Consider the following 23,767-nt stretch of genomic DNA (forward strand, 5'->3'; position numbering starts at 1 on the left):
AAAATGAAACATAAACATAATATCTGGTCCAACGTACCTGTTGGAGGATTACAGAAACCACTGGAATTTCTGGCAAAGCACTTTTGCCCAAATCTAACCAGGACATATCTACCAAATCGCTAACGTGAAAACTGCTGAAATAGCTAACTCTCTCTCATGGGACTGTATTTATAGTGAAATTTGTTGAATCCCAGAAGGACTTGTATATCAATTTCCAATTGGCAACCTTTGGAATATTTGTGATATATATGTGGATGTTGAATACATACTAGATTAATTGCCAGTGCCAAATCATGTAATACTGTTAGGGGACTATTGTTAAAAGCATGCTTTCTTTTAATTATGCCCATAACAATCAGGCTCAAAATGTTGGAAATTAGCCACACAAAGCCTTTTATATCAGATTTAAATGTAATAAAACTTGCATGAAATATTTAGAATCCTCTGGCATGGAATTTACCGTCCTCATAGAATGAGACTTTGCCAAACACTCCAAGCTAAATAAAATGTCGTGTTTAATTCTTCATTTTCCCCATTATAATTCGGAAATGAAGGCAACCCCCCCCCCCCCATAAAAGAACTCTGTGGTCTTGATAACCAGTTGGGTCATTTTCAGTTTCAAATAATTACATTTCCATGTGGGCAGTGTTGTGTTGCCAGAGATGAATTTTTTCCTCTTTGGAAAGTGCCAGTTGGAGCAGAAAAAAATTCATTCTGAATTGATACAAATAGCTGTGAAATCTGTTGTTGCTTGTGTGCTAGTTTCCCTTCAACATGATTTGTATTGTCTTGGATTTGGGTTTTTCCATTTACCTTTGGGTGTTTCTTTATATTATTGCCATTAATAATTATATTTATCAATTGCCTCATGCTGTAAGCAAGCCTCTGGATGATGTACAATGACATAAAAAGCAAAAGCAAACAATTTAAAAACACAGCAAAATACAAACTGTTCAGAATAAAACTAACCTGCCTTTGCAGAATGGACAAGTAGAATGATTAACTCAATCATCACAGTCATAAAAAATCCATGGTTGAATCCGACTAAGGCCTGCTACAGTCCATAGAAGATTGCAATGGGTCTCCTTTGCGTAGAGCTTAAGCCAAATGCAACTCTAAAAACTCCGCTGTGAAGGCTCAAACTCACCCAACTGGTGAAACAGACTAAAATTAGATGGTATTAAAATATCATTAAAGTGTTCTAAGAGGTGTTAAAAAGCCTGTCAGAAAAAGGTTTTTCTTTCAGCACCCAAAAAACACTGTGGTAGGCAAGCCTCTTTTTAGGGTCCTCATTCCACTGGCTAGTAGTTAAGAGGGGGTGTGATATAAATAGCAATATGATGGAGCACTTTCCTCGGGGTTGTAGCCCATAATAGTCCTACTCAGAGTGGACCCATTGCAAGGACTGACTGTTGCTGACTGTTGTTTGGTTTCAATGAGTCTTCTGTGCACTTGCTTGGCTACAACCCCATATCTTTTATGGTCACTTTTAATTTGTGGTGTAAAAAGTTCCAAATTATGTATATTGTCTCTTTTAAAGTCTCTTTTAAACATTGTGTACTTAAATGTCAGTTAGATCAATTTATGCATATATATATATATGTGCCAAACAGAATACAGTGGTGCCCCGCAAGACGAATGCCTCGCAAGACGAAAAACCCGCTGGACAAAAGGGTTTTCCGTTTTTCGAGGCGCTTCGCAAGACGAGTTTCCCTATGGGCTTGCTTCGCAAGATGTTTTTCGCAAGATGTCTTGCGAGTTTTTTCCCTCCCCCCCTTTTTCTAAGCCGCTAAGCCGCTAATAGCCACTTAGCCGCTAAGCCGCTAATAGCCGCTAATAGCGCTAATCCGCTAAGCCACTAATAGGGATGCTTCGCAAGACGAAAAAAAACACTAGACGAAGAGACTCGCGGAATGGATTATTTTCGTCTTGCGAGGCACCACTGTAAATTGGCCACATCACTGTGATCACCTGTGAGCTCCTGTTGTTCAGTCCCAGCTCCTGCCCACCTAGGAGTTCAAAAGCACGTCAGGTGCAAGCAGAGAAATAGGTACCACTCCGGTGAGAAGGTTAACTGCTCTGGTTCGCCAGAAGCAGCTTAGTCATGCTGGCCACATGACTCAGAAGTGTCTGTGGACAAACGCCGGCTCCCTCGGCCTATAGAGCGAGATGAGCACGCCTGAGTCGTCCGTGACTGGACCTAATGGTCAGGGGAACCTTTACCTTTTAAGTCTTGTAGGGTAGTGGCACCAGTGACTCAAGTCTCGGTCATTTTCCTATTTGTTTATTTTTCTTTAAATGAATTGGTAGAACACTCAGTCGCAAAGCACCCTTCTATATTATCATAAAATCAAATATACAATTTGTTCTGTGTTTTATGGCTTTAATGATTTCATTGTACATGACCGTTGCATGTTGATGAAACTGCCATTTGTAAATACTCAAATAAAGAAATGAAGGAGGGGAATATATTCAGATTAAACCCTTTTTGGAGGGGGCGGGCGGGTGTTTCAAATGCTGGTTTTCATGCCGTGCATTGTTTCAAGTTGTTGCACTGCATAGAAAGTAGAAGCATTTAAAGTGCACATTTTCCCATACATATTTCCAGGGTGCCAGCAGAGCTCTCACGCTGCATCAAGTAAATAATCCCTTTAAAATATTCAGTGCTTTAGTCTCTTATTGCTGTGCCTTGGGCTGCAATTTCCTTGGTCTTCTGCATATGGCCGAACTAGAAGGCCATAAAGCACATGGAGCCATAAAACATGTGGAACTTGCCCCTCCCCAACCAGTTTCTGCTCTGCTCTGCTCTTTGATTTCCGTGAATCTTCAGTGCTTGGATCAAAGCTGATGTTAGACCAAAAGTGCCTGTTGTGGCTGGTTGCTGTGTCTGGAGAACAGAACATTAATGGGGCCACGAGGGAAGAGAAATGATACGTGGTCCATAGTTACTATACATATTAAAATAAAACAAAAATGGAAGAGGGTATTACCCAGAATGTGAACTTACAAGATAGTTAGTTGCCTTGCTGTTTAGTGGTTGTACACCAGTCTGATACATGCATTGAAAAACAAAGTAGGGTAAGTCTAGAATGGCCCCACCCCACACTGAGAAAGGCAGTCCCCCACTTTTGGGGGTGTAAAAAATGTGGGTGGCTGAGTTCAGGACCATAAGGTTGAAAACAGCACAACTCTCGCATTAACCTGGAACTCCGGTTACATGTATTCCTTGATGTGCTTTCTGCAAATCTCTTGCCAAAGTTTTGTACCAGTGTGAAGTGAATTGGACGATGTTGGGTGTTGGGGTGACCCTTTGATCCCTGGTTTTGAGGGTGTATTGCCCAGTTTGTGGAGCACTGCAAAATGTGGGGTTTCCGCTCCAAAACTTTTGCCACAGTTTTGTGCCAGCTTGGATGGAACCAGACAGTGTTGGGTTTTGGGGTCATATCCATGACCCCCATTTTGAGTGTAAATCGCTCCATTTGCAGGGGTTTTGCTACAAAACGGTTGCAAAACTTTGGCAGTAGTTTCAAGGAGATCAGACAACGTTGGGTGTTAACTACGAACCCCGGGTTGAATGTTCAATTAATCTGTTTGTGGGGTGCTACAAAATGCGGGGTGGTTGCTACAAAATGATTACAAAACTTTGGCACCAGTTTCAAGGGGATTCCAGATACTGTATTTGGGTTTGTAGTTAATAAAGCTTATAGGCCCTATGGATTTAGGCTGTCAAGCAAAAGCATGTCATTTAAACTAGGCAGCTGCTGTCCACCCCTTCTGCCCCATTAGCCAGTTTGGCCTCATCTCTCATCCCTCCATCTCTTGTCACAGTGCCGGCCCCATTCCCCCATGCTGCACTCAGCAAGCATTCCCCATTCTTCCTCCACCGCTTTAGTGCAGCAATTTAAAACCAACAAGAAAATTGGGAGGCATCTAAGGAAACAGGTGTGGATGCATAAGGAGCTTACAGATGAGCTGAGATTTAAGAAGGCCGTGTATAAGAGATGGAAAAAAGGGGAAATCACAAAGGGGGAGTAGACACAAGCAGTCAACATTTTAGGGGGTTGGACTATATCAACATGGTCTGTTTGTGTGGTTTGGGAGTTGCACGGTCAAGGGAAAAACAATGCTCTCCAAGGTTGTAAAGACTGCGGAGAGAATAATTTGGTGCACTCTTCCCACCTTGGATCAAATCTATGCTTCCAGCTGCCATAAGAAAGCTGCAGAGATATAGTACAGGATAGTGCACACCCCGGAAATGATCTCTTTCAGCTTCAGCCTTCTGGAAGAAGGTAGAGGGTAATAAAGACTAGGATTAGCCGCCTGAGAAACAGTTTGTATCCAAATGCGATTTTGGTTTTAAATGCAATGTACGGAGTCTCTATGGGAGTATATTGTATTTTAAAAATGGGCTATCAGAGTTTTTAGGGGGCTAACCAGGTTGGAATAGCTGGGATAGCAGGCGTGTTGGTTTTGAATGTCTTATGTAGTGGTTTTGTTTTTTTTAAGTTAGTTGTTCTGTATGGGACAATGGGACAATGACAATAAAGATTATTGTATCATATTGTATCGTATCGTATCGTATTGTATCATATTGTATCGTATCGTAGATGACCCTTGGGGTTTCTTCCACCTCTACATTTCCTTGATTCTGTTAAAACTGTGCCAGCTGCAGGTAAGTACAGGAATTTGTAAAAGTGTGCCGGCCTCTCCCCGCCTCTCTTTTAGGTAGCCCCTTTCCAAAATAGCAGGTGTCGACACGCTGAGCACACAGACTAAGAAGGCAGCGCTGGGAAAGATGTGCCCACTGAGGCATTATAAAGTATGTCAGCAGAGAGAGGAAGGCTGGCAAAATTAATTTCATTTTGGATAGATTAAGTCCTGTAGCAGGCTTTACTCCAGTGAGTCATGTTCGGAGCATAACATTTAATGTAAGAGCTGCTCCTGCCAAACTGTGCACAAAGCAAGTGTCTTGAATCATGCAAAGAGCTCAGTAATGTGAAAGGAGGGGGTTCAAAGTTGCTGCCACTTCGTTCTTCCAAACATAAAGGAACAGCACCCTGCCCCCAAACAACCATATTGTCTTTTAAAGAATGCAAAGTGTGCTTCGGGGATATTTTTTCACTCCAAAAAACAATAATTGAATACACATTATCGTCACTTCTAAATATGTTTCACCATAACCTGATCATTAAGATATTGCAACTTTTGGAGGACTTCCGGAGGCGGCGTGAAACGGCAATGGCGGTCCTCTTCGCGCTGTGAAGAGGGGCTCCGCAGGAAAGGGTCGTCCGCTGCGGCAAAGCGGAGACCCATCAAGAAAAACCACAGGCAGAGTGAGCCTGTGGCCGTGGGACTCGGCGGGCACCAGAAGCCCCCCCAGAAACGAAGAAGGAACCCCGTAAGGGGCTCCGGAGCGTGGAAGGGGGAGCGGTGCTGTGAGTTCATCGCTCTTTCTGCGGAAGCGAAGCCGCGCGGCTGCTGCCGATGAGCGCCGACCTTTTTTCCTGGAACATCAGACTCTAAACTACAAACCCGTGAGTAGGGGATCTATAAAACATTTGGGACTAAAGTGATTGAAATTTGGCTAAAAGCGGGAGACGTAACCAGGAAGTCCGTCTCCTTACCGTGCTCAAAGGATTAAAGTAAAGATTTTGACAAGCTGGAAGCATTTAAAAAAGGCTGTAAAAAGTGCGGACTTTCGTGCAACAATTGAACTTTGTTTTTAATAATAACAATTAAAAAGAGACAATCTTGCTTTAATTTTGTTGGCTTTTGATTGGACCTCTCCTTTCCTTTGTGGATTTATAAATAACTGAGAAGCCCAAAGTACCGGACTGCCGGGGCAATAAGGAGCTGTCAAATTGCTAAAAATTGAATTCTGAAAGTGTTACATTTGAGCGTTACAGTTTAGCTACAAATTGGGGAACTGTATCTTGCACATCTTTTAAGACTTTGTTTCAACATTGAGGAGGCTCTACAACCCAAAGGGAGTCTGAAGGCTCTCTTTAAATCTGTTTTTAACTGCTGGGATATTAATGGCGGAACAGTTTTCTCTTTCTGCTGAAGTACAATTGTACTCCCCCTAGAGGACTTTGGATTTACAATTCTTTGGGAACTGTATTTTGTTTTGACTTTCTGCTGCCTTGTTGTTTACTTTTTGGAAATGTCTTTCCCACGGGACTGTATATAACTTAACCTTGGCACGTAGTCAGGATTGGAATGAGTGGCACAGGGAAAGCAAGAGCGGCTAAAACAAAAGCTAAACAACTAGTACAAACAACTTTGACTTCTCAGCCACGCAGATCTTCTGTTCCAGCTGTTTTAGTACAAGAAGAGGTAGTTGCGCAAACTGTACCAAAGGATATGGCATCTGGAGAATCTGCAACAGTTTTAAATCAAATTTTGGAACAACTGGCAACTTTAAATAAAAAGGCAGATGAGCATTCGTCCAAAATTGACCAAGCAACAGCCACTATTAGCAAACTGACTGATCAAGTTGCTCAACATACACAAGCAATTGGGAATATTCAGGAAGCAATTGTGGAAAACCGTACATTGGCTGAGGAAGCCAATCAGAAAGCGGAGGTAGCTAACCAGAAAGTTGATGCATTAAAAGTGGAGTTAAATCCCTTGCACAAACAGATCAAGGAACAGAGGGTCTACCTGGCTATGACGGAACTGAAGAATAGGGAAAATAATCTTAGGTTGAGAGCTATCCCAGAACTTGAACAGGAAGATCTGGTTGGCTCTTTGACATCAGAAATTACAAAGTTCTGGGGTATAGAAGAAGATAAGGATTTTAAAATTGTAACTGCTTTTAGATTGGGAAGAGTGGTGAAGAAGGACAGATCCAGAGACTGTCTGGTTATCTTGAGATCTAAGCAAGAGAGGGATAAAATACTAGGCCTTCATTTTGGAAAATCACTTGTTATTCAAGGCATCAAGGCAGAACTTTACAAAGATATCCCGAAACAACTTTTGGACCTTAGAGAGACTTATATAGAATTAACAAGACTACTGAGAAGCAACTCAATTCCCTTTAGGTGGGAGTTCCCTCAAGGACTATCTTTCAACTTCAAAGGAAAGAAAGATAAAATCAAAACAGCAGAGGATCAACAAAAGTTTTTGAACGACCACGAAGAGGACCTACAGAAAGGAACAACAGGATCTTGGCCACCACCTCCACCTATACCTACATCTGCACCTACACTCTTGGGACCAGAGGACCAAAAGAAAGAGACGCCACCACAGGACTAACAGACTGATCCAGGATGTCTCTGCAGCTCCTTAGTTGGAATATAAATGGCGGAAATTCCCCGGAAAAAAGAAGAATTTTTCATATATTGAAAAAAGAACAATTGGACATTATTTGCTTGCAGGAAACACATGTGACTAGGCTACATAGAAAAGTGTTAATCAATAAAAGATTAGGCCAAGAATTTATTTCATCGGATAAAGTTAAGAAAAGAGGAGTGGTGATTTATGCAAAGGAGAGCCTGTCACCAAAACTCTTATTTAAAGACGAGCAAGGAAGAATTTTGGCAATTGAAATACAGGTCCAAGGAGAAAAGTTTTTAATATTAGGAATTTATGCGCCGAATGAGGGGAAATCAGAATTTTACAGGAAACTGCATGAGACAATTCTGGACTATCTGGACTATACCAACATCATTATGATGGGAGATATGAATGGAGTCGTCTCTACAAATATGGATAAGTCACAAAATCAAAATTTAACAAATGACGGCAGACTACCTAAAACTTTCTTCGAATTAATTGATAATATGGATTTGATTGATATATGGAGGACAAAGAACCCCTTAGGTAGAGAAGGAACTTTCTTTTCTGATGCCCACCTGTCATGGATAAGGATCGACCAAATATGGATAACTAGAGGACTGGCACCTAAGACTAGAAAAGTGGAAATCTGCCCAAAAACCTGCTCCGACCATAATGCTATGAAAGTGGAAATGAGACTTTTTCCAACCGGTTCCTTCAGATGGAAAATGAATGACACCCTATTAAGAGATCAGGAGATTGTCAAGAAGGCCCAAAAACTTTAAAAGACTATTTTGAAATAAATTTGAATACTACGGTGGAAAAAAGAATAATCTGGGACGCAAGTAAAGCAGTTATGAGAGGGTTTCTGATACAACAGAACACAATAAAGAAAAGATTTTGGAATGAAAAAAAGGATAAGATTTTAGACAAGATAAGAGATGGTGAGAAAAAATTGAGATCAAAACCTAAATCACAGGAGGTTCTGAGAGAAATTAAATTTTATCAAGCACAATACGCTAAGCTGATAATCAAGAAGTTGAGTGGAAAATTAAACAGATGAAACAAAGATCATTTGAATCAGCGAATAAGTGTGGGAAACTGCTTGCATGGCAGTTGAAAAAGAGACAAAAATTGAACACGGTTACCAATTTAGAGATTGAAGGGAGGAATATCCAGAAACCAGAGGAAATTAGAAAGTGCTTCCAGAGATACTTCAAACAACTTTATATGCAAGGGCCGCAGGATGAGACTGAGATAGACTATTTCTTAAAAATTTATGGACTACCAAAATTATCCCAGGAAAAGAGAACAATCCTAAATGATAAAATAACGCAACAAGAAATTGAGGGTGCCATTCAGAATATGCAATTAGGTAAATCTCCAGGACCTGATGGTCTTACCTCCAAGTATTACAAGACATTGAAAGATTTTCTGATACAACCACTAATGGAGGTTTGTAACCAGATCATGGAGGGGAAGAAGGCACCAGAATCGTGGAAAGAAGCTTTCATCACATTGATACCGAAAGTGGAATCTGAAAAGACTCAGCTTAAGAACTACCGTCCCATCTCACTCCTAAATGTGGATTACAAAATCTTTGCGGATATTTTGGCAAGTAGATTTAAAAAAGTGTTAAATCAAGTAATTCATAAAGATCAGGCAGGCTTTCTTCCAGGTAGACATTTGTTTGATAATACTAGGAACATTATAGACATTTTGGAACTTTTGCAAACTAATATTAACACAAAAGCTGTGTTAATTTTTATTGATGCGGAACAGGCCTTTGACAATATTTCTTGGAAATTTATGAAGAAAAATTTGGAAGGGATGGGAGTGGGACGGGGGTTTGAAAATGGAATAGAGGCAATTTATTCAGAGCAAAAAGCTAAATTGATAGTTAACAATGTGGTGACAGAAGAGTTTAAAATTGAAAAAGGAACACGACAAGGTTGCCCCTTATCCCCTCTGTTATTTATTTCAGTCCTGGAGGTGCTTCTGAACATGATTAGGGAGGACCGGTTGGTGCAAGGAATACAGGTCGGAGTGAAACAGTATAAATTGAAAGCTTTTGCAGATGACTTGGTAATAACATTACAGGAGCCAGAATCTAGTACGAAAAGAGTTTTGGAACTGATACATGAGTTTGGTCGGGTGGCGGGATTTAAATTGAATAAACAAAAAACTAAGGTTTTGGTAAAAAATTTGACATCTTTGGAAGCAGAAAGGTTTCAGAATGAGACAGAGTTAAATGTGGTTAAGAAAGTGAAGTACCTAGGGGTTAATTTGACTGCTAAAAATTTGAATTTATTTAAAGATAATTATGAAAAATGTTGGTCAGAAATCAAAAAGGATTTAGAAACTTGGTCAAGATTGAAACTTTTCTTGTTGGGTTGAATTGCAGCTATAAAGATGAATGTATTGCCAAAGATGTTGTTTTTGTTTCAAACTCTACAGATTGTGGACAGAGTGGAATGTTTTGGAAAATGGCAGAAAGATATTTCTAAGTTTATCTGGCAGGGCAAAAAGCCCCGAATAAAATTTAAAATATTAACTGATGCAAAAGAAAGAGGGGGGTTTGCCCTGCCGGATTTAAAGTTATATTATGAAGCTGCAGCTTTCTGCTGGATGAAAGATTGGTTACTTCTTGAGAACACTGATGTCCTAGATCTGGAAGGGTTTAATAATGCTTTTGGTTGGCATGCATACTTGTGGTATGACAAGGTAAAGATTCATAAAATGTTCAAAAACCATATTGTCAGAAAAGCAATATTTATTGTCTGGACAAAATATAAAGACTTATTAGAAAGTAAGACCCCGAGATGGCTATCACCAATGGAGGCTAAGGCCCGGAAAAGACTCAATATGGAGGCCTGTTGGCCGAAATATTGGGAAATAATAGAAAAAATTGGAGACAAATGGAGGTTGCAGAGCTTTGAGAAATTAAAGAATAAGGTGCAAGATTGGTTACACTACGCTCAAATTCAAGAGGTTTTTAAATTGGATAAAAAGATAGGATTTCAGGTGGAGAAGTCGAAATTAGAGACAGAACTGTTGGAACCAAAGACTAAGGTACTTTCGAGAATGTATAATTTGCTGCTTAAATGGAACACACAGGATGAGACTGTTAAATCAGCCATGACAAAATGGGCTCAGGATATAGGGTATAACATTATGTTTGAGGACTGGGAAAGGTTATGGACCACCGGAATAAAATTCATGGCATGTAATGCTTTGAAGGAGAATATTATGAAAATGATATATAGGTGGTACATGACCCCAGTCAAGCTTGCAAAAATATATCACCTGTCTGATAATAAATGTTGGAAATGCAGAGAGGCTGAGGGGACATTCTTTCACCTCTGGTGGACATGCCCTAGAGTGAAGGCCTTCTGGGAAATGATCTATAATGAACTAAAAAAGGTATTTAAATATACCTTTGTTAAGAAACTGGAGGCCTTCCTCTTGGGCATTGTCGGCCAGAAAGTGTTAAAGAAGGACAGAAGCTTCTTTATGTACGCGACAACAGCAGCAAGAATACTCATTGCAAAGTACTGGAAGACACAAGACTTGCCCACACTGGAAGAGTGGCAGACGCATTGATAGACTATATGGAATTGGCTGAAATGACTGGCAGAATCCGAGACTTGGGAGAAGAAACAATGGAAGAGGACTGGAAGAAGTTTAAGGACTATCTACAAAAATATTATAAGTTGTATGAATGTTAAGTATTTGCACGATTTAGAAAATACCAGCTCCAGCAAATAGGTATTGTAAAATAGAAAATTAAGTTATAAGTAAGAAAAGGTCAAAATTTAAGGCAATATTTTCTTTAATTTTAAGGTATGAGTAATTGATAAAAATTATTTTAAATTTAGAAGTATAATATTTGGAAAGTATAAAATAAGGTATGAAATAAGGTAATAATTTGCTGATATTTTGTTTATAAATAATGCAGGGTAAGGAGATGCGAGGAAGTCCAGTTAGTTATATAAGAAAAACTTTATTGAATGATTGGTTATATTTTTCTCTTCTTTCTTTTTTTTATTATGTATTTGGAAAATTAATAAAATATTTATAAAAAAAAAAAAAAGATATTGCAACTTTTGAAAAGCATTTATTAAAGAGCATATCAGGGGAGGTGGAAGAGGTTCATTATGTAGGCCTCTCAGCTGCCAGCTTGGCCTGTAAAGTCTTTATACCAGCATCATTCTCATCACGGTTTTTGGGATTTTTAAAATCCCCTTTTATTGCATCCTGCACAACTTAAGTTTCCGGGGGGAAGGGGAAGTGGGCAAAAGAAGTTGGATGAATTAAGAAACGGAAGAATGTAGAGGGAACCTGGGTGCATCTCAGAAAAAGAAGGGATGTGGTTCCGTGGTAGAGCATCTGTTTTGCATGCAGAAAGATTCAGGTTCAATCCCCAATGGATTCAGATTCAGGTTCAGTCCCCAATGGGAGAGGATCTGCCTGGAGCCCCAGAGAGTCTCTGCACAGTCAGTGTAGACAACACTGGACTGCACTGGTTCCCCCACACAGAGTATACTAATGCTGAATATCAGCCCTGTGTGCAAACAAGTTCCTGTCCTTACGATCCCCAGTTTCACAAGGTTGTTCATTGCTATTAGCATTTCTGTGCAAGTCAGCAGAGAAGTCTTCTAAGATTTGTGTGTGTGTGTTTTCCAGCTATGAAAAAGCCAGAGCAAGGGTATATATTGCTGAAATAAATATTGAATGTGACCATTATGCATATATTCATAAACTATGTATGCACACCCCAACCATTAATATTGGGAACTGCTCACGGATAACCATTAGCATCTTTCATGCTCTACACACTGCTGGAAATAAGAAACTGGTGGGTCTTCCATGTGCTTCTCGTGCATCGTTGTAAGGAACAACCGTCGTCCTTGTTCATGGCGAGCTACGCTGTGGTTTGTTAGTTAAAATGACAGTGGGCAGAAGGTTTCTTGGCTCATTTTTTTCACAAATTAAGACTACTGTGTTCTGTAAGTTCAAATTGTCATTTTACAGACATGATATGGAGTAGCCAAGATGACTATTGTTCAGTTCAATAAAAACAGCCTCTGGCCTGCCTACCTGCAGTTTTCGCTTGGCATGGTTTGTGACGGTGTACAGTAAATTGCTTTTCTTTTTTTACATGGCATGGACGTTGACAAACAGAAAACTAGCAGAGGTAGCAATATTACTATTACTATTATCCACCATCACATTATGTACATTTTAATTTAACTGATTTAATTTTAGATAATAAAATTATGAACTACAGGCTGTAGTGATCCAATCTAAACTAAAACAGCCACTCCCCACAACAGCCCTGTGAGGTAGTTTAGGCTGAGAGGCAGTAACTGACCCAAGGTCACCCAGGGAACTTCAGGACCAAGTAGAGATTTGAACCTTGGTCTGCCAGGTCCTAGTCTGACACTCTAACCACTACACTTCACTGTCTCCCTGAGTCAAGCCCTTCTACTTACTTTACATCTCTATGTCATTTTAAGGTTCTCAAAACATTTTGCATACATTATGTCAACACGCGTGACAACACCCTTGACAGGGATATCAGGATTAGCACCCCCATATTACAGATTGGAGTAGTGAGGCTGAGAGAACAGTCTCACTTGACATAGGAGTTGTAGCTGTTTGGGACCAATTATTTTTTTTCTGACTTGAAGCTACGCCATCATAAGTTTGCAAGTTCTTTGTCACGTAGACTCTGTGTTGGTAGAACAAGAGGTTGTTTCATTCCCCTCAGAGAACCGCACACCTCTCCCCTGTTGGTGTGAAACTCTTCGGCAAAGTTCCCTATTTCCTGATTTCTGCGGCAGCCGCTAATTCCGGGCCTGCTGGAAAGTATTGAAGCCCAAGGGCAAGGAAGGGAGGGAGTACGAAATACATGAAAGGCAGCCTGTGTTCTCACAGCTTTTCATTTGGTTTAATCTAGTTATGCCACGTTTTGCCGAACAAGTTGAAGTCGCCATTGAAGCCCTGAGTGCGAACGTCCCACAGCCGTTTGAAGAGAACGAGTTCATAGACGCCTCCCGCTTGGTTTATGATGGAGTTCGCGACATAAGGAAAGCTGTTCTGATGATAAGGGTACGTAAAGCACCGGGGGAAATGAAGTGGCTTGGACCTAGAGGGGACGTATCATGGCAGGCGGAAGGGATATGAGAACAATTTGGCATTCGCATGGTGCTGTCATCCGTTGGGCGCCAGAATAAACGTGGAGCAGAGACGGCAGATTAACTTTGTGTGTGAAATCTCTCTCACTAAGTAAAGAAAAAGGTTTAATTCGTTTGATTCTTGCATTTGTGTTTCTTCTTCCATCACAGCTGTGTTTTGTCTTACAACAACCCTGTGAGGAAGATCAAGATGAGAGGGAATATCTTAAACCAGGAGCCTCATGACGAGATGCTCTCTTTTGTGGACTATTTGGCTCATCCAATCTTCCCTTTGCACTGTGCTTTCCAGACCTAGGTCTTTACTTTAAAGCTCCATGTCCAAGCATTGGGGTATTTTTTGTCCCAGAGCTTTCCCTGGGAAAGCCCATGTTTTATTGCTGAATCAGAGCAAACAGTAATCCATGGTTAACCTAATTGCTATTTGCTCTGATTCAACGGTGAATGGCAGGTTTTCCCAGGGAAAACGACAGGACAAAAACAATAAGGCTTAGACACAGAGCTTTAAAGTCCAGGCCTGTGCTGGGTTATGGGAGCTGACAATGTAAGATTCTTACTGGGTGAATGTACAGTGGTGCCTCGCAAGACGAAATTAATCCGTTCCGTGAGTCTCTTCATCTAGCGGTTTTTTCGTCTTGCGAAGCAAGCCCATTGACGGCTTAGCGGATTAGCGCTATTAGCGGCTTAGCGGCTTTTAGCGACTTATCGGCTTAGCGGATCAGCTGATAAGCGGCTTAGCGGCTTAGAAAAAAGGGGGGGGAGGGGAAAAAACCCGCAGGAACTCGCAAGACATTTTTGTCTTGCGAAGCAAGCCCATAGGGAAATTCATTTTGCGAAGCGCCTCCAAAACGGAAAACCCTTTCGTCTAGCGGGTTTTCCGTCTTGCGAGGCGTTCGTCTTGCGGGGCACCACTGTAGCTGGACAGCTTTCTGGGTTCTTTCTACCCATTCTGTCTTACAAATGATACTCACAGCCATGCAATTGTATTTTACCAGCTTTGTTGGCCCATTCTAAATGGTACCAGATTTGCTCAAACACATCAGGCCCATTCTAAATGTTGGGATCCTCTTATTTACCCGTGGACAAAATTATACCAGAAAAGTAGATAAGAGGAGAGAGATTTAAGGGAGGCCTGGAAATGGTGAATCTACAGTTTAGCCATGATCAGATTTATTATTTATTTGCTTGTTTGCTTGATCATTTATATCCTGTCTTTCCCCCTGACTGGGACTCAAGGTGGCTTACACAAATTAAAACAACACAAATAAAATACAAAAAGCTAAAAGCATATCATAGAATCAGAGGGGGGGGGGGGGAGAGCCAGTCTAGTCTAAATACTGATCAGCATTTGAAAGCCAAACATGTGCAACACCCCCCCCCTTTTATGCACACCCCCTTCTTTGGCGTAGAAATTGCACATTTCAATATCTGGTTTTACTATAGTTCAATTGTGTAATGAAGATTAGAACCAATTGTGTCTGTCTGATGTACGTATGCAGCTCAGGGTATGAGATAGGTGTTCTTAATATCTAAATGAATAAATAAATTAACTTGCTGCTCCACTGAACCCCACAGGGATGGTTTTCAGCGCCTATTCAAGTAAGGAAACTGTCATTTCAACGTTGACTAGCCAGTTGATTTGATTTTATCAGGCATTCCTTTCCCCTCTCCTTAATAAATGATAAACAGCGTAATAAGTGAGGGAAGGGTTTTGCATGTGGCTTTCTAATGTTGGCCTTACCAGCTTGATAAAAATCCTGAACATTCCTTCGAAGCCAAAGCAAGTTGTGTCATCTTCTCTTAGAGCAGTAGTGAGGAACTGGGCCCAGTGGGTGGGATCCTTATCCCTGCAGGTCACATTTGAAGGTGGGTAGGGTTGCTGTCAATCCCCTGATGTCACAATGTCAGGAGCCCCATTTTCACCCTTCCGGTGCTTTGAGACCCTGACTATGAGCTCAGAGCAGGGGGAGACAATTTGCTGCTCTCCAGACGTTGTCAGACTTAACAACTTCCATCATTCCTGACCACTGGCCAGGCTGCCTGGGGCTAATGGGAATTACAGTCCAACAACCTCTGAATGGCCCTGTGTTGACTATCCCTCACAGGTAATATGGTTGTGTGTGCCTCTTATACTTCTAAATCCCATGGTCCAACGTTTCAGAGAATGGGGCATACACAATTTGGAGTCACTAAACTGGTGCTCAGATCTAATATGAAGATATAGAGACATAAAGGTAAAGGGACCCCTGACCATTAGGTCCAGTCGTGGCCGACTGGGGTTGCGGCGCTCATCTCGCTTTATTGGCCGAGGGAGCCGGCGTACAGCTTCCAGGTCATGTGACCAGCATGACTAAGCCGCTTCTGACGAACCAGAGCAGCGCATGGAAACTCTGTTTACCTTCCCGCCGGAGCAGTACCTATTTATCTACTTGTACTTTGACGTGCTTTCAAACTGCTAGGTTAGCAGGAGCAGGGACCGAGCAACGGGAGCTCACCCCATCGCAGGGATTTGAACTGCTGACCTTCTGATCGGCAAGTCCTAGGCTCTGTGGTTTAACCCACAGTGCCACCTGCGTCCCTTATATAGAGACATAGATATAGATAAAGACACAGGAATACATGAGGAAGATGAGGTGACCGCTTCAGGCGCAGGCTCCACAAGGGCAGCAGATGAATGAATTGCATCGCCCGCTGCTGTTGCAGTGGCACCAACAGCTGTGGCTCACTCTTTGTGGCTCACCTCCTTGGCAGCCCCTGGCCGCCTGCTACTGGTACAGTGGCCTCTTGGCTAATAGTGGCACTGCTGGTCTTCTCCCACCCTTGTTTCCAATCTAGATCTTTATTCCCCCTTTGTTCCTGATGAAGATCTTCACTCGCCCCTTCTTTCCAGTTGGGGAGAGCACCATTTTGCAATTTGCCTCAAGTGCCAAAATGTCTTGGGCAGCTCTTTACATACATATAGATACTTAAATAGACTCAAATTCTTAGATAGGAACATAGATATATTCTGAGCTATTCGTTCAGGCACTGTAAGTCTCATGTTTCCCTCTCGTTGTGCCTCTTTAGACTTTTTCTGAAAACCTGCACATTGAAATGATTTGTAATCTCATCAGGCTGTCTGTCAGAGGCATTCATTGTCCCACAGTAATTGTTCAGGGTACACATCACGGAACAAAGAAAATTATCTGAGATATTTGTCTCATGGCACGTAGGAAATAAAGCCTCTTTTAAAAAAACTACATGAAGGGTTCTCCCTCCCCGCAACTTTAATAAATGGGGGGGGGGGGAGAGAGAGAGAGCCTTGCTTCCGTTTTGCTACATTTCAGTGATCTGTGGAAGAGAATCTGAAGAGTAAAGAAATAATAATATTCTCTTATGGGGCTTGGGAATCCATTCCCTACTGAACATTGCAGGGTGGAATACTTCGAATGTCATACATTTAGTTGGTAGATTTCAGCTGTTGAATTTGAAATGGAAAGTAATAGGCTAACTGCAAGGCTTCTTCCATCACTCCATAGGCATCCTGGTACATATTCTTTTGTCACACTAACTTGTGGTGTTTCCCCTGGATGTTGTTATAATGAAACCCGCTGGAAAAAAGATCAAGACTACACACACGCACAGAGAGAGAGAGAGAGAATTTTCTCCATTCCTTTGTCTCATTTTTCAATTTGTCCGAAAGTCAAGCGATTGTGCTGGATGACTCTCCTGCTGTCCCCTGGCAATGCTTTTCTGTTCCTTAGATTTGATCACTGAAACTCAGGGAGCGCAATCCATTTGAACAGTGACATGGACTCCGAACGATGTGTGTGTCCTTTCTTGAGCAGAATCCTGCACAGTTCTTTTATAGCATGCAGTGAAGATAGCTGGAGACTTTTCACCTTAGTCCACTGGAGCAGGCTGCTTTCTACTGAGTCCGATCTCTGCTCCTTCCAGCTCAGTATTCTATGCACAGATTGGCAGTGGCTCCCTGGGGTTCCAGGAAGGGGTATCTCACAGCCTTACATGAAGATGCTGGAGGTTGAACTTGAGAGCTTCTGCATGGAAGGCAGAGGCGCTACTACTGAGCTATGGCCCTTCTCTACTGCTTCCCACTCCAGTAAAGCCAGAATGGACGAATCATGTGGGAGAACCAAGAACATGCAGAAAGAGCTACTCTAGCATCAACCTCACGTTGCTTTTTCGATATCACATGATGCTGCTCATGTAAATTGGTCTCTCCTAAATGCTTCCTTCATTCCTAATGAGACCACAACTGGTTCACTTATAGTTCCACTAGAGCACCATCAAAGATCACATTGTAGCTTCAGATGCTGCAGCCCAAGGCTGCAGATGGGATGCTGGCAGTAGTGCGAGTGACAACATGCCCACTTGATCCCTGCCCATCCCAGCTGAAAAAATCTATTAGGAGATGACTGACTGGGTGGGTCCAGGAGGTGGTTAATGCCCCAATAGGGGATGGAGTTATGCTCACCACCATGTAAGAGGCGATGGTGTGATTCCTCTTGAAGAAGCCCTCCCTCGATCCAGAGGTTTTAGAAAACTCTTGTCCAGTCTCTCATATTCCATTCCAAGGTGATTAAGAGAATGGAGCGAGCGAGCTGCAGGTAAGCTTGGAGGAAGCAGACTATCGAAGTCCATTCTAGTCTAGTTACAGGACTGGATTTTGCACCAAAACAGTCTTGGCTGCCTTGATGGATGTCCTTTATTGGGAGAGAGACAGCGGGAGTCCGACCCTGTTGGTTCTCCTGGACCTCTCAATGTCTGTCAACCATAGTCTCCTACTAGGAACTACTTATTAAGATGGGAGTTGGGGGTACAGTATTACAGTGGTTCTCTTCCTGTCTGCAGGAACACTATCAGTAAGCAATGCTAGGATACAGGCGCTTGCCCCTTCATTTTTTTAGTTGTGGGGTCCCACAACTGTCCATTCTGTCTCCTAAACTATTCAACATTATATGGGACCATTGGGAGCTGTTGCTCAAGGATTTGGAGAACAGCACCGTCACTATGCTAATGACAACCACTTCAGTATCTCCATTCCATCTCAATCAGAAGACGATATGCAAGTGGAAGGAATTATGGGTTAGATGTGGGCGAAAAAACTGAGCTGAATCCTGATAAGACAGAGATGCTGTGGGTTAGTTCTCTGCGGGTCTAGGAATTAGGTGTACAGCCTGTTCTTGGAAGGGTTACACGTCCCCTGAAGGAACAGGTTCATCGTCTGCGAGTGCTCCTGGCTTCCAACTTGTCTCTGGAGTCTCAGGTGGCTTCTGCAGCCAGGAGTGAATTATGGCATTCATCTCAAAGCAGCATCAGGCCAGGCTTTCCCAGTCCAAATAGGCCTGAACCCAGGCAAGCAACAGTTTTGAAGAAAGCAACTCTTGTAGTAGCTTTCAGTAGGCAAATTGTGTTTTACTCATAGGCTGAACCAAGAACTTGTTGATGCCTGTGAAAAGGAAAGTAGGAAGTACAAAAAGATCAGCCAGATGTATAAAAAGATTAAGTCCTTAATAGGCCAGGGAAAGGCCTAATCCTTACAGTAGCTTCCATGTCAGACTTGCCTCCTAATATAAATATCATTGCTAATGACCAGATGCTCTGTTGCTAGTTAACATTCCACATCTATCCATTATGAAATGCTCTCCATCTTAGTAAACTCTGCAGAAACGGTTGGTGCAAATTAAATACTCAAATCAACATGATATTTCAGCGGAGGATCGTTTTTTGATATTCAACCCCCCCCCCCAATAAATGAATCCACATAATGCCAATGAAAATGTGCCATAAGCAGAACATAGGAATCTGTTAAGGCGTACTGTTCCAGGATTGCACCAGATGACTGTAGCAAGAGGGCCTATCCATATTCATGCTGGCATTATCAGGGTGCAAAAAAGAAAGTTTATCCCCTCCTGCAAAAAATAAAATAAAATACCCAATATCCCAATATTTCTTGTTTCATTCCTGTTCGTGGTCCTTCTGCGTATCAGAATTGGCTACAAGACAAAAGGTAGCCCCATCAGAATGAGGGCAATCCTTCCTTCCCTCGCTCTGAATGGGATAACATTTTTTGTTGAAGTCATCACTGAGACAGGGTGTATATTAGGCCTATCCAGCAGATTTGGCTGAACCCCAAAGTGATTCAGGCAGATCTAGGCTCTGGCTGACTTGGGTGGAGACAGCCCTGGATAACCGCAAGCCAGGTTGGGCCTCCCAGAGTCAACAGGGGCTGTCGGGATGGGGCAACAGGTGGGAAAAAGGAGACTTAGCTATGCACAGTTGTCCCAAGCAAAGGAACACACACGCACACAGTAAAAGTGAGCAGGATCAAACCTTCTGCTCACCAGCCGGGTGCAATCCTGTGGGTTTCAGGAGTCTGCTTCACCAGCATGTTTCTCATGCTGAACATGTTGGGAAAGCAGACCCCATCAGGGCTGGATCCTTCTCTCACCAGCTGGTGGGCAGAAAATTCAATCTTGCTGGCTGTGGGGGTCCCTTAGTCCCTTAGTCACTAGACAACACAAGTTCATCCCATGAATTTCCAACAAGACAGAATCCTATGAATTTGTGACCTGGCAGAGGCCTGAGGGGGGTGCCTGTCATTGTTAATTGTTGTTTGGTTGCAACAGGGGTGACAAACAGAGGCTTCTCTCCGGCTGTCCCTGTACTACAGGCAATCGATGTTGCTTGTGCCTGCAGAAGACAACCATGGAAAAGTGCAGGAGCATTGCAGCAGTGTCAGGGGTTCACTATTTGTTTGAATCATGCAGGCCTTTGGTCTCCAGCAGTCCATGTTGGACCCCCTCAGGTACTGGGGCGCAGCCTGCCTCCATAGGGGGAGGGATCAATGAGTATGTTTCAGATAAGAGAGAATGACTCTCCTCTCCCCTTCTTGCTAGGATAAGGTTACCTTGACTGTTTTCTTCTTATGTGTGCAGAACTCCTGCTGCTTTCATGTGGGAGTTAAAGGGAGAACGGCAAGAATAGCAGAGCACAGTCTTGCGTTGGGGGAAAGGGGTGTTTGTCCTCTTGTGCACTTTGAAAACAGCATAAAGCTATCTTAGCAATCGAGAGAGCTTCCTGGCTTTTATTTTTGGCCCCGATATCCTGTGGCTTGACATGCCTTGACACAGCATACACACACCCCATGCACCATGAAAGAAATGTCATTGCCTTATTCCATCTTGCCGGGGCCCTTTTAAAGGCAGAGGGCATCTGCAGCCCTGAAACCCTAAAAATGTTCTAGGATGTGTGGAGGAGGGAAAACTTGACAAGAACATCGACTTGACATCGTTCAACCTGGACACTGAGGTCCAGCTCCGAGGGCCTTCTGGCAGTTCCCTCACTGCAAGAAGTGAGGTTACAGGGAACCAGGCAGAGGGTCTTCTCGGTGGTGGCGCCCACCCTGTGAAATGCCCTCCCATCAGTTGTCAAGGAAATAAACAACTATCTGACTTTTAGAAGACATCTGAAAGCAGCCCTGTTTAGGGAAGTTTTTAATGACTGGTGTTTTAATGTATTTTTAATCTTTTGTTGAAAGCTGCCCAGAGTGGCTGGTGAAACCCAGCCAGAAGGGCAAGGGAAGAATGAATAAATAAATAATCCAAGGAGGATTCCCATTTCCTTCACCTGTACTGACCTGGGAGTGTTGCACATCTTGTCTGCCACCTCCTGCTGCAAAGTCCCTTGCATCACCATAGAATAAGAGAATTGCAGAGTTGGAAGGGACATCTAGTTCAACCTCTGCTTAAAAACCTCCAATGAAGTCCACAATCTCCCGGGGGAGTCTGTTCCACTGTCGAACAGCTCTTGATCTGCCTAGTAAAATAAATGAACAAATTACACTTCAGAATGTGTCCAGTTTAAATTTCTCTTTTCTTTTCAAGTTCCTAGCTCAAGGTGCCTCCCTAATCTCTTGAAACATTTTTGCAATCAGTTTGGTGTGATAATATTATTGGGTCTTCCTTTTCCAGAGACCAAAAACAATTATTTTGAAATGTTATGCATGGGGGGGGGGGCGATGGGACACAAGTCCAGTGGGTGCTAGTTTGCAAAATGTATGTTCACCCCGTTAAGAGAAAATCACAGCAAGGTGACGAGGAATGCCAGTTGTAAAAGAAGAGGGTTGGAACAGCTTCATTTTCTTTCTTTCTTTCTTTCTTTCTTTCTTTCTTTCTTTCTTTCTTTCCTTCTTTCTTTATTGGACAATTCAATTTGGGGTTCTGCCTTCCTTTGCAGACAAGTTAATTTAAAATAAATCAGTGTTCTTTGGGCAGGTAGTTGATGAAATAGCGTTTTCGTTGGTTGGGGTTTGTTGGTATCCTTTGTAAGCCTGCCACCTCTTCTCGTCCCTTTCTTGCTCTATTTTTAAATCCAGACTCCCGAAGAGCTAGAGGATGATTCTGACTTTGAGCAGGAAGATTACGATGTTCGCAGCCGGACGAGTGTTCAGACTGAAGACGATCAGCTTATCGCCGGCCAGAGTGCAAGGGTGAGTGTAAAATCTGTGCAACACATTAACACAGCTTCAGATTCCTCAGGGAACATGTGCTCTCTCGCAAGCTGAAAAGTCTGAACGTGACTGCAGACAGCGGAGTATCAGTTTGGGTCCCCTAGCATCTGAAATAATTTATGACACAAGCGTTCAGTTGACTCGAGAAGTTTATTGGAAAAGAAAAGTTTCACAGAGCTTATGCAATGCTTGCTTCCCCCATGATGAAGGTTTACACCAGGAACGAAGGAATCTCGCTTCCAGCACTGAATGAAGTGCAACTGTTCAGAGGGCCAAGATTTCCTATAGCCTTAGAGCAAGATTCCAGATCTCATGGAGCAAAAAGTCACAGAGCTGTCATATGTTTGCTCTCTATCGTGACCATCCTAGATTTGGGCTTCTTGGGCTATATTTGGCACATTTCAATGTTTTATTTGTTTTCAGGGGCAAATGGGGTGTGGTAGGGGGAGAGCTTTACAGTGATGGTGTGTCACTACTTCACATCCTTTATACTGCTGGAAGGTTGTAGTTGATCAGAGGTTCCCATTGCATGTTGCATATATAAGATCAGAAGAAAAACCCTGCTACCTGGGTGAGTCAAAAGCTCCATCTAGTCCTGTTCTCATAGCAGCCAATCAGATGCCTGTAGGGAAGCCCACAAACAGGAAGAAAGCACAATATCTCTCTCCCCAGTCATGATCCCCAGGGCATACTGCCTCCAACACTTGCAAACATGTCAGAGGCAGATGACTTTGGAAGGGGGGGGGATGCGAGAGGCTGGGCTGAGGAGGAGGAATGGTGGAGACCACCTCCCCATCCTGACCCTTCCAGGGAGGAGGAAGAGGAAGACAGGATAGATTTACAGCAGTGGTTTGTGAGAGGTCACAGCTCAGAGGGGGAAAGTTGGGAAATTAGGGAGAGGAGGAGCAGGCAGAGTCGGAGCAGCAGCTGGCTGACACATTGTCACTAGAAAGTATTCTAGACCCTCCATCTCCCAGAATCCGGCGGGCCTTGAAAGTAGGAGAGCAAAGAGCTCAAAGACAGAGGGCATGTAGCAGCACCCATAGAGGAGGTGATGGTGATGATGAATGAGGAAGTGGGAGAAACCAGTGTGTGGGTGGGTGTGGAGTTTCACTCAGGACAACACCATTATCCAAGAGGGTGGGTTCTATGGCTTCTCTCTGTAAAGTCTGAAATGAAAAAGGCCTGTAAGAAACTTTTACTTGTCTTTATACTTTCCTGGGCAACCAACCAGGAGTCGCTGACAGCATCCTGACTCATGTGCACATGTCCTACACAGTGACGTATGTGTGGTTTTTCTTACCTAGAGGTAGAAGATCAACAGTTGAAATGAGATGCCCTGATTCTGCCCTTCACTGTGTTTCTTCAGAATGCGCTCCAGCTGTGAGCAGGCAGAAAATGAAAAAAATTTAAACCACTGAGGACACACAGTGTGTGCCACACTCCACGAAGTTGTCCATTAGTCATGGTTTCCAGTCTGTTAATTTGTCTTGGAGAACTGTTGCACGTTGCTGAGTCGTCTCTGCAAATCTAATTGCAGCGGAAGACGCTCGTTACTGAATCAGGGCAATTCTACCAGGGTAATTGTTTCATGATAAAGCGAAGATGCTGTACCAGGTGACCTTAACTTATGCAAGGAGACTGCCGATTAAGTTGACAAGTGACCCCGGCAGACGGAGATGCTTGAAAAGTGAGGCTTGTTGAACCCTCTGGGTATTTCCACTCTTGGATTAATGGTTTACCTTTTGCTAAGTAGCCTGCAACAGCTGAGATAAGAAAC

At 42.8% G+C, this 23,767-nt stretch overlaps 1 protein-coding gene across 3 annotated transcripts in view; it reads left to right on the forward strand.

Annotated features, from left to right (window-relative positions):
* Positions 1-23,767, forward strand: part of CTNNA2 (catenin alpha 2) — a 562,131-nt gene that overhangs the window by 491,442 nt on the left and 46,922 nt on the right. For all 3 annotated transcript variants that reach the window (XM_079990774.1, XM_079990775.1, XM_079990773.1), the window contains exons 13-14: positions 13,241-13,392; positions 21,853-21,966. In XM_079990774.1, the coding sequence (XP_079846900.1) occupies positions 13,241-13,392; positions 21,853-21,966 (266 nt within the window). The remainder of the gene's footprint in view (positions 1-13,240; positions 13,393-21,852; positions 21,967-23,767) is intronic.

Source organism: Podarcis cretensis (genome assembly GCF_951804945.1).
Source record: "Podarcis cretensis genome assembly, chromosome: 9".
NCBI lineage: Eukaryota > Metazoa > Chordata > Lepidosauria > Squamata > Lacertidae > Podarcis > Podarcis cretensis.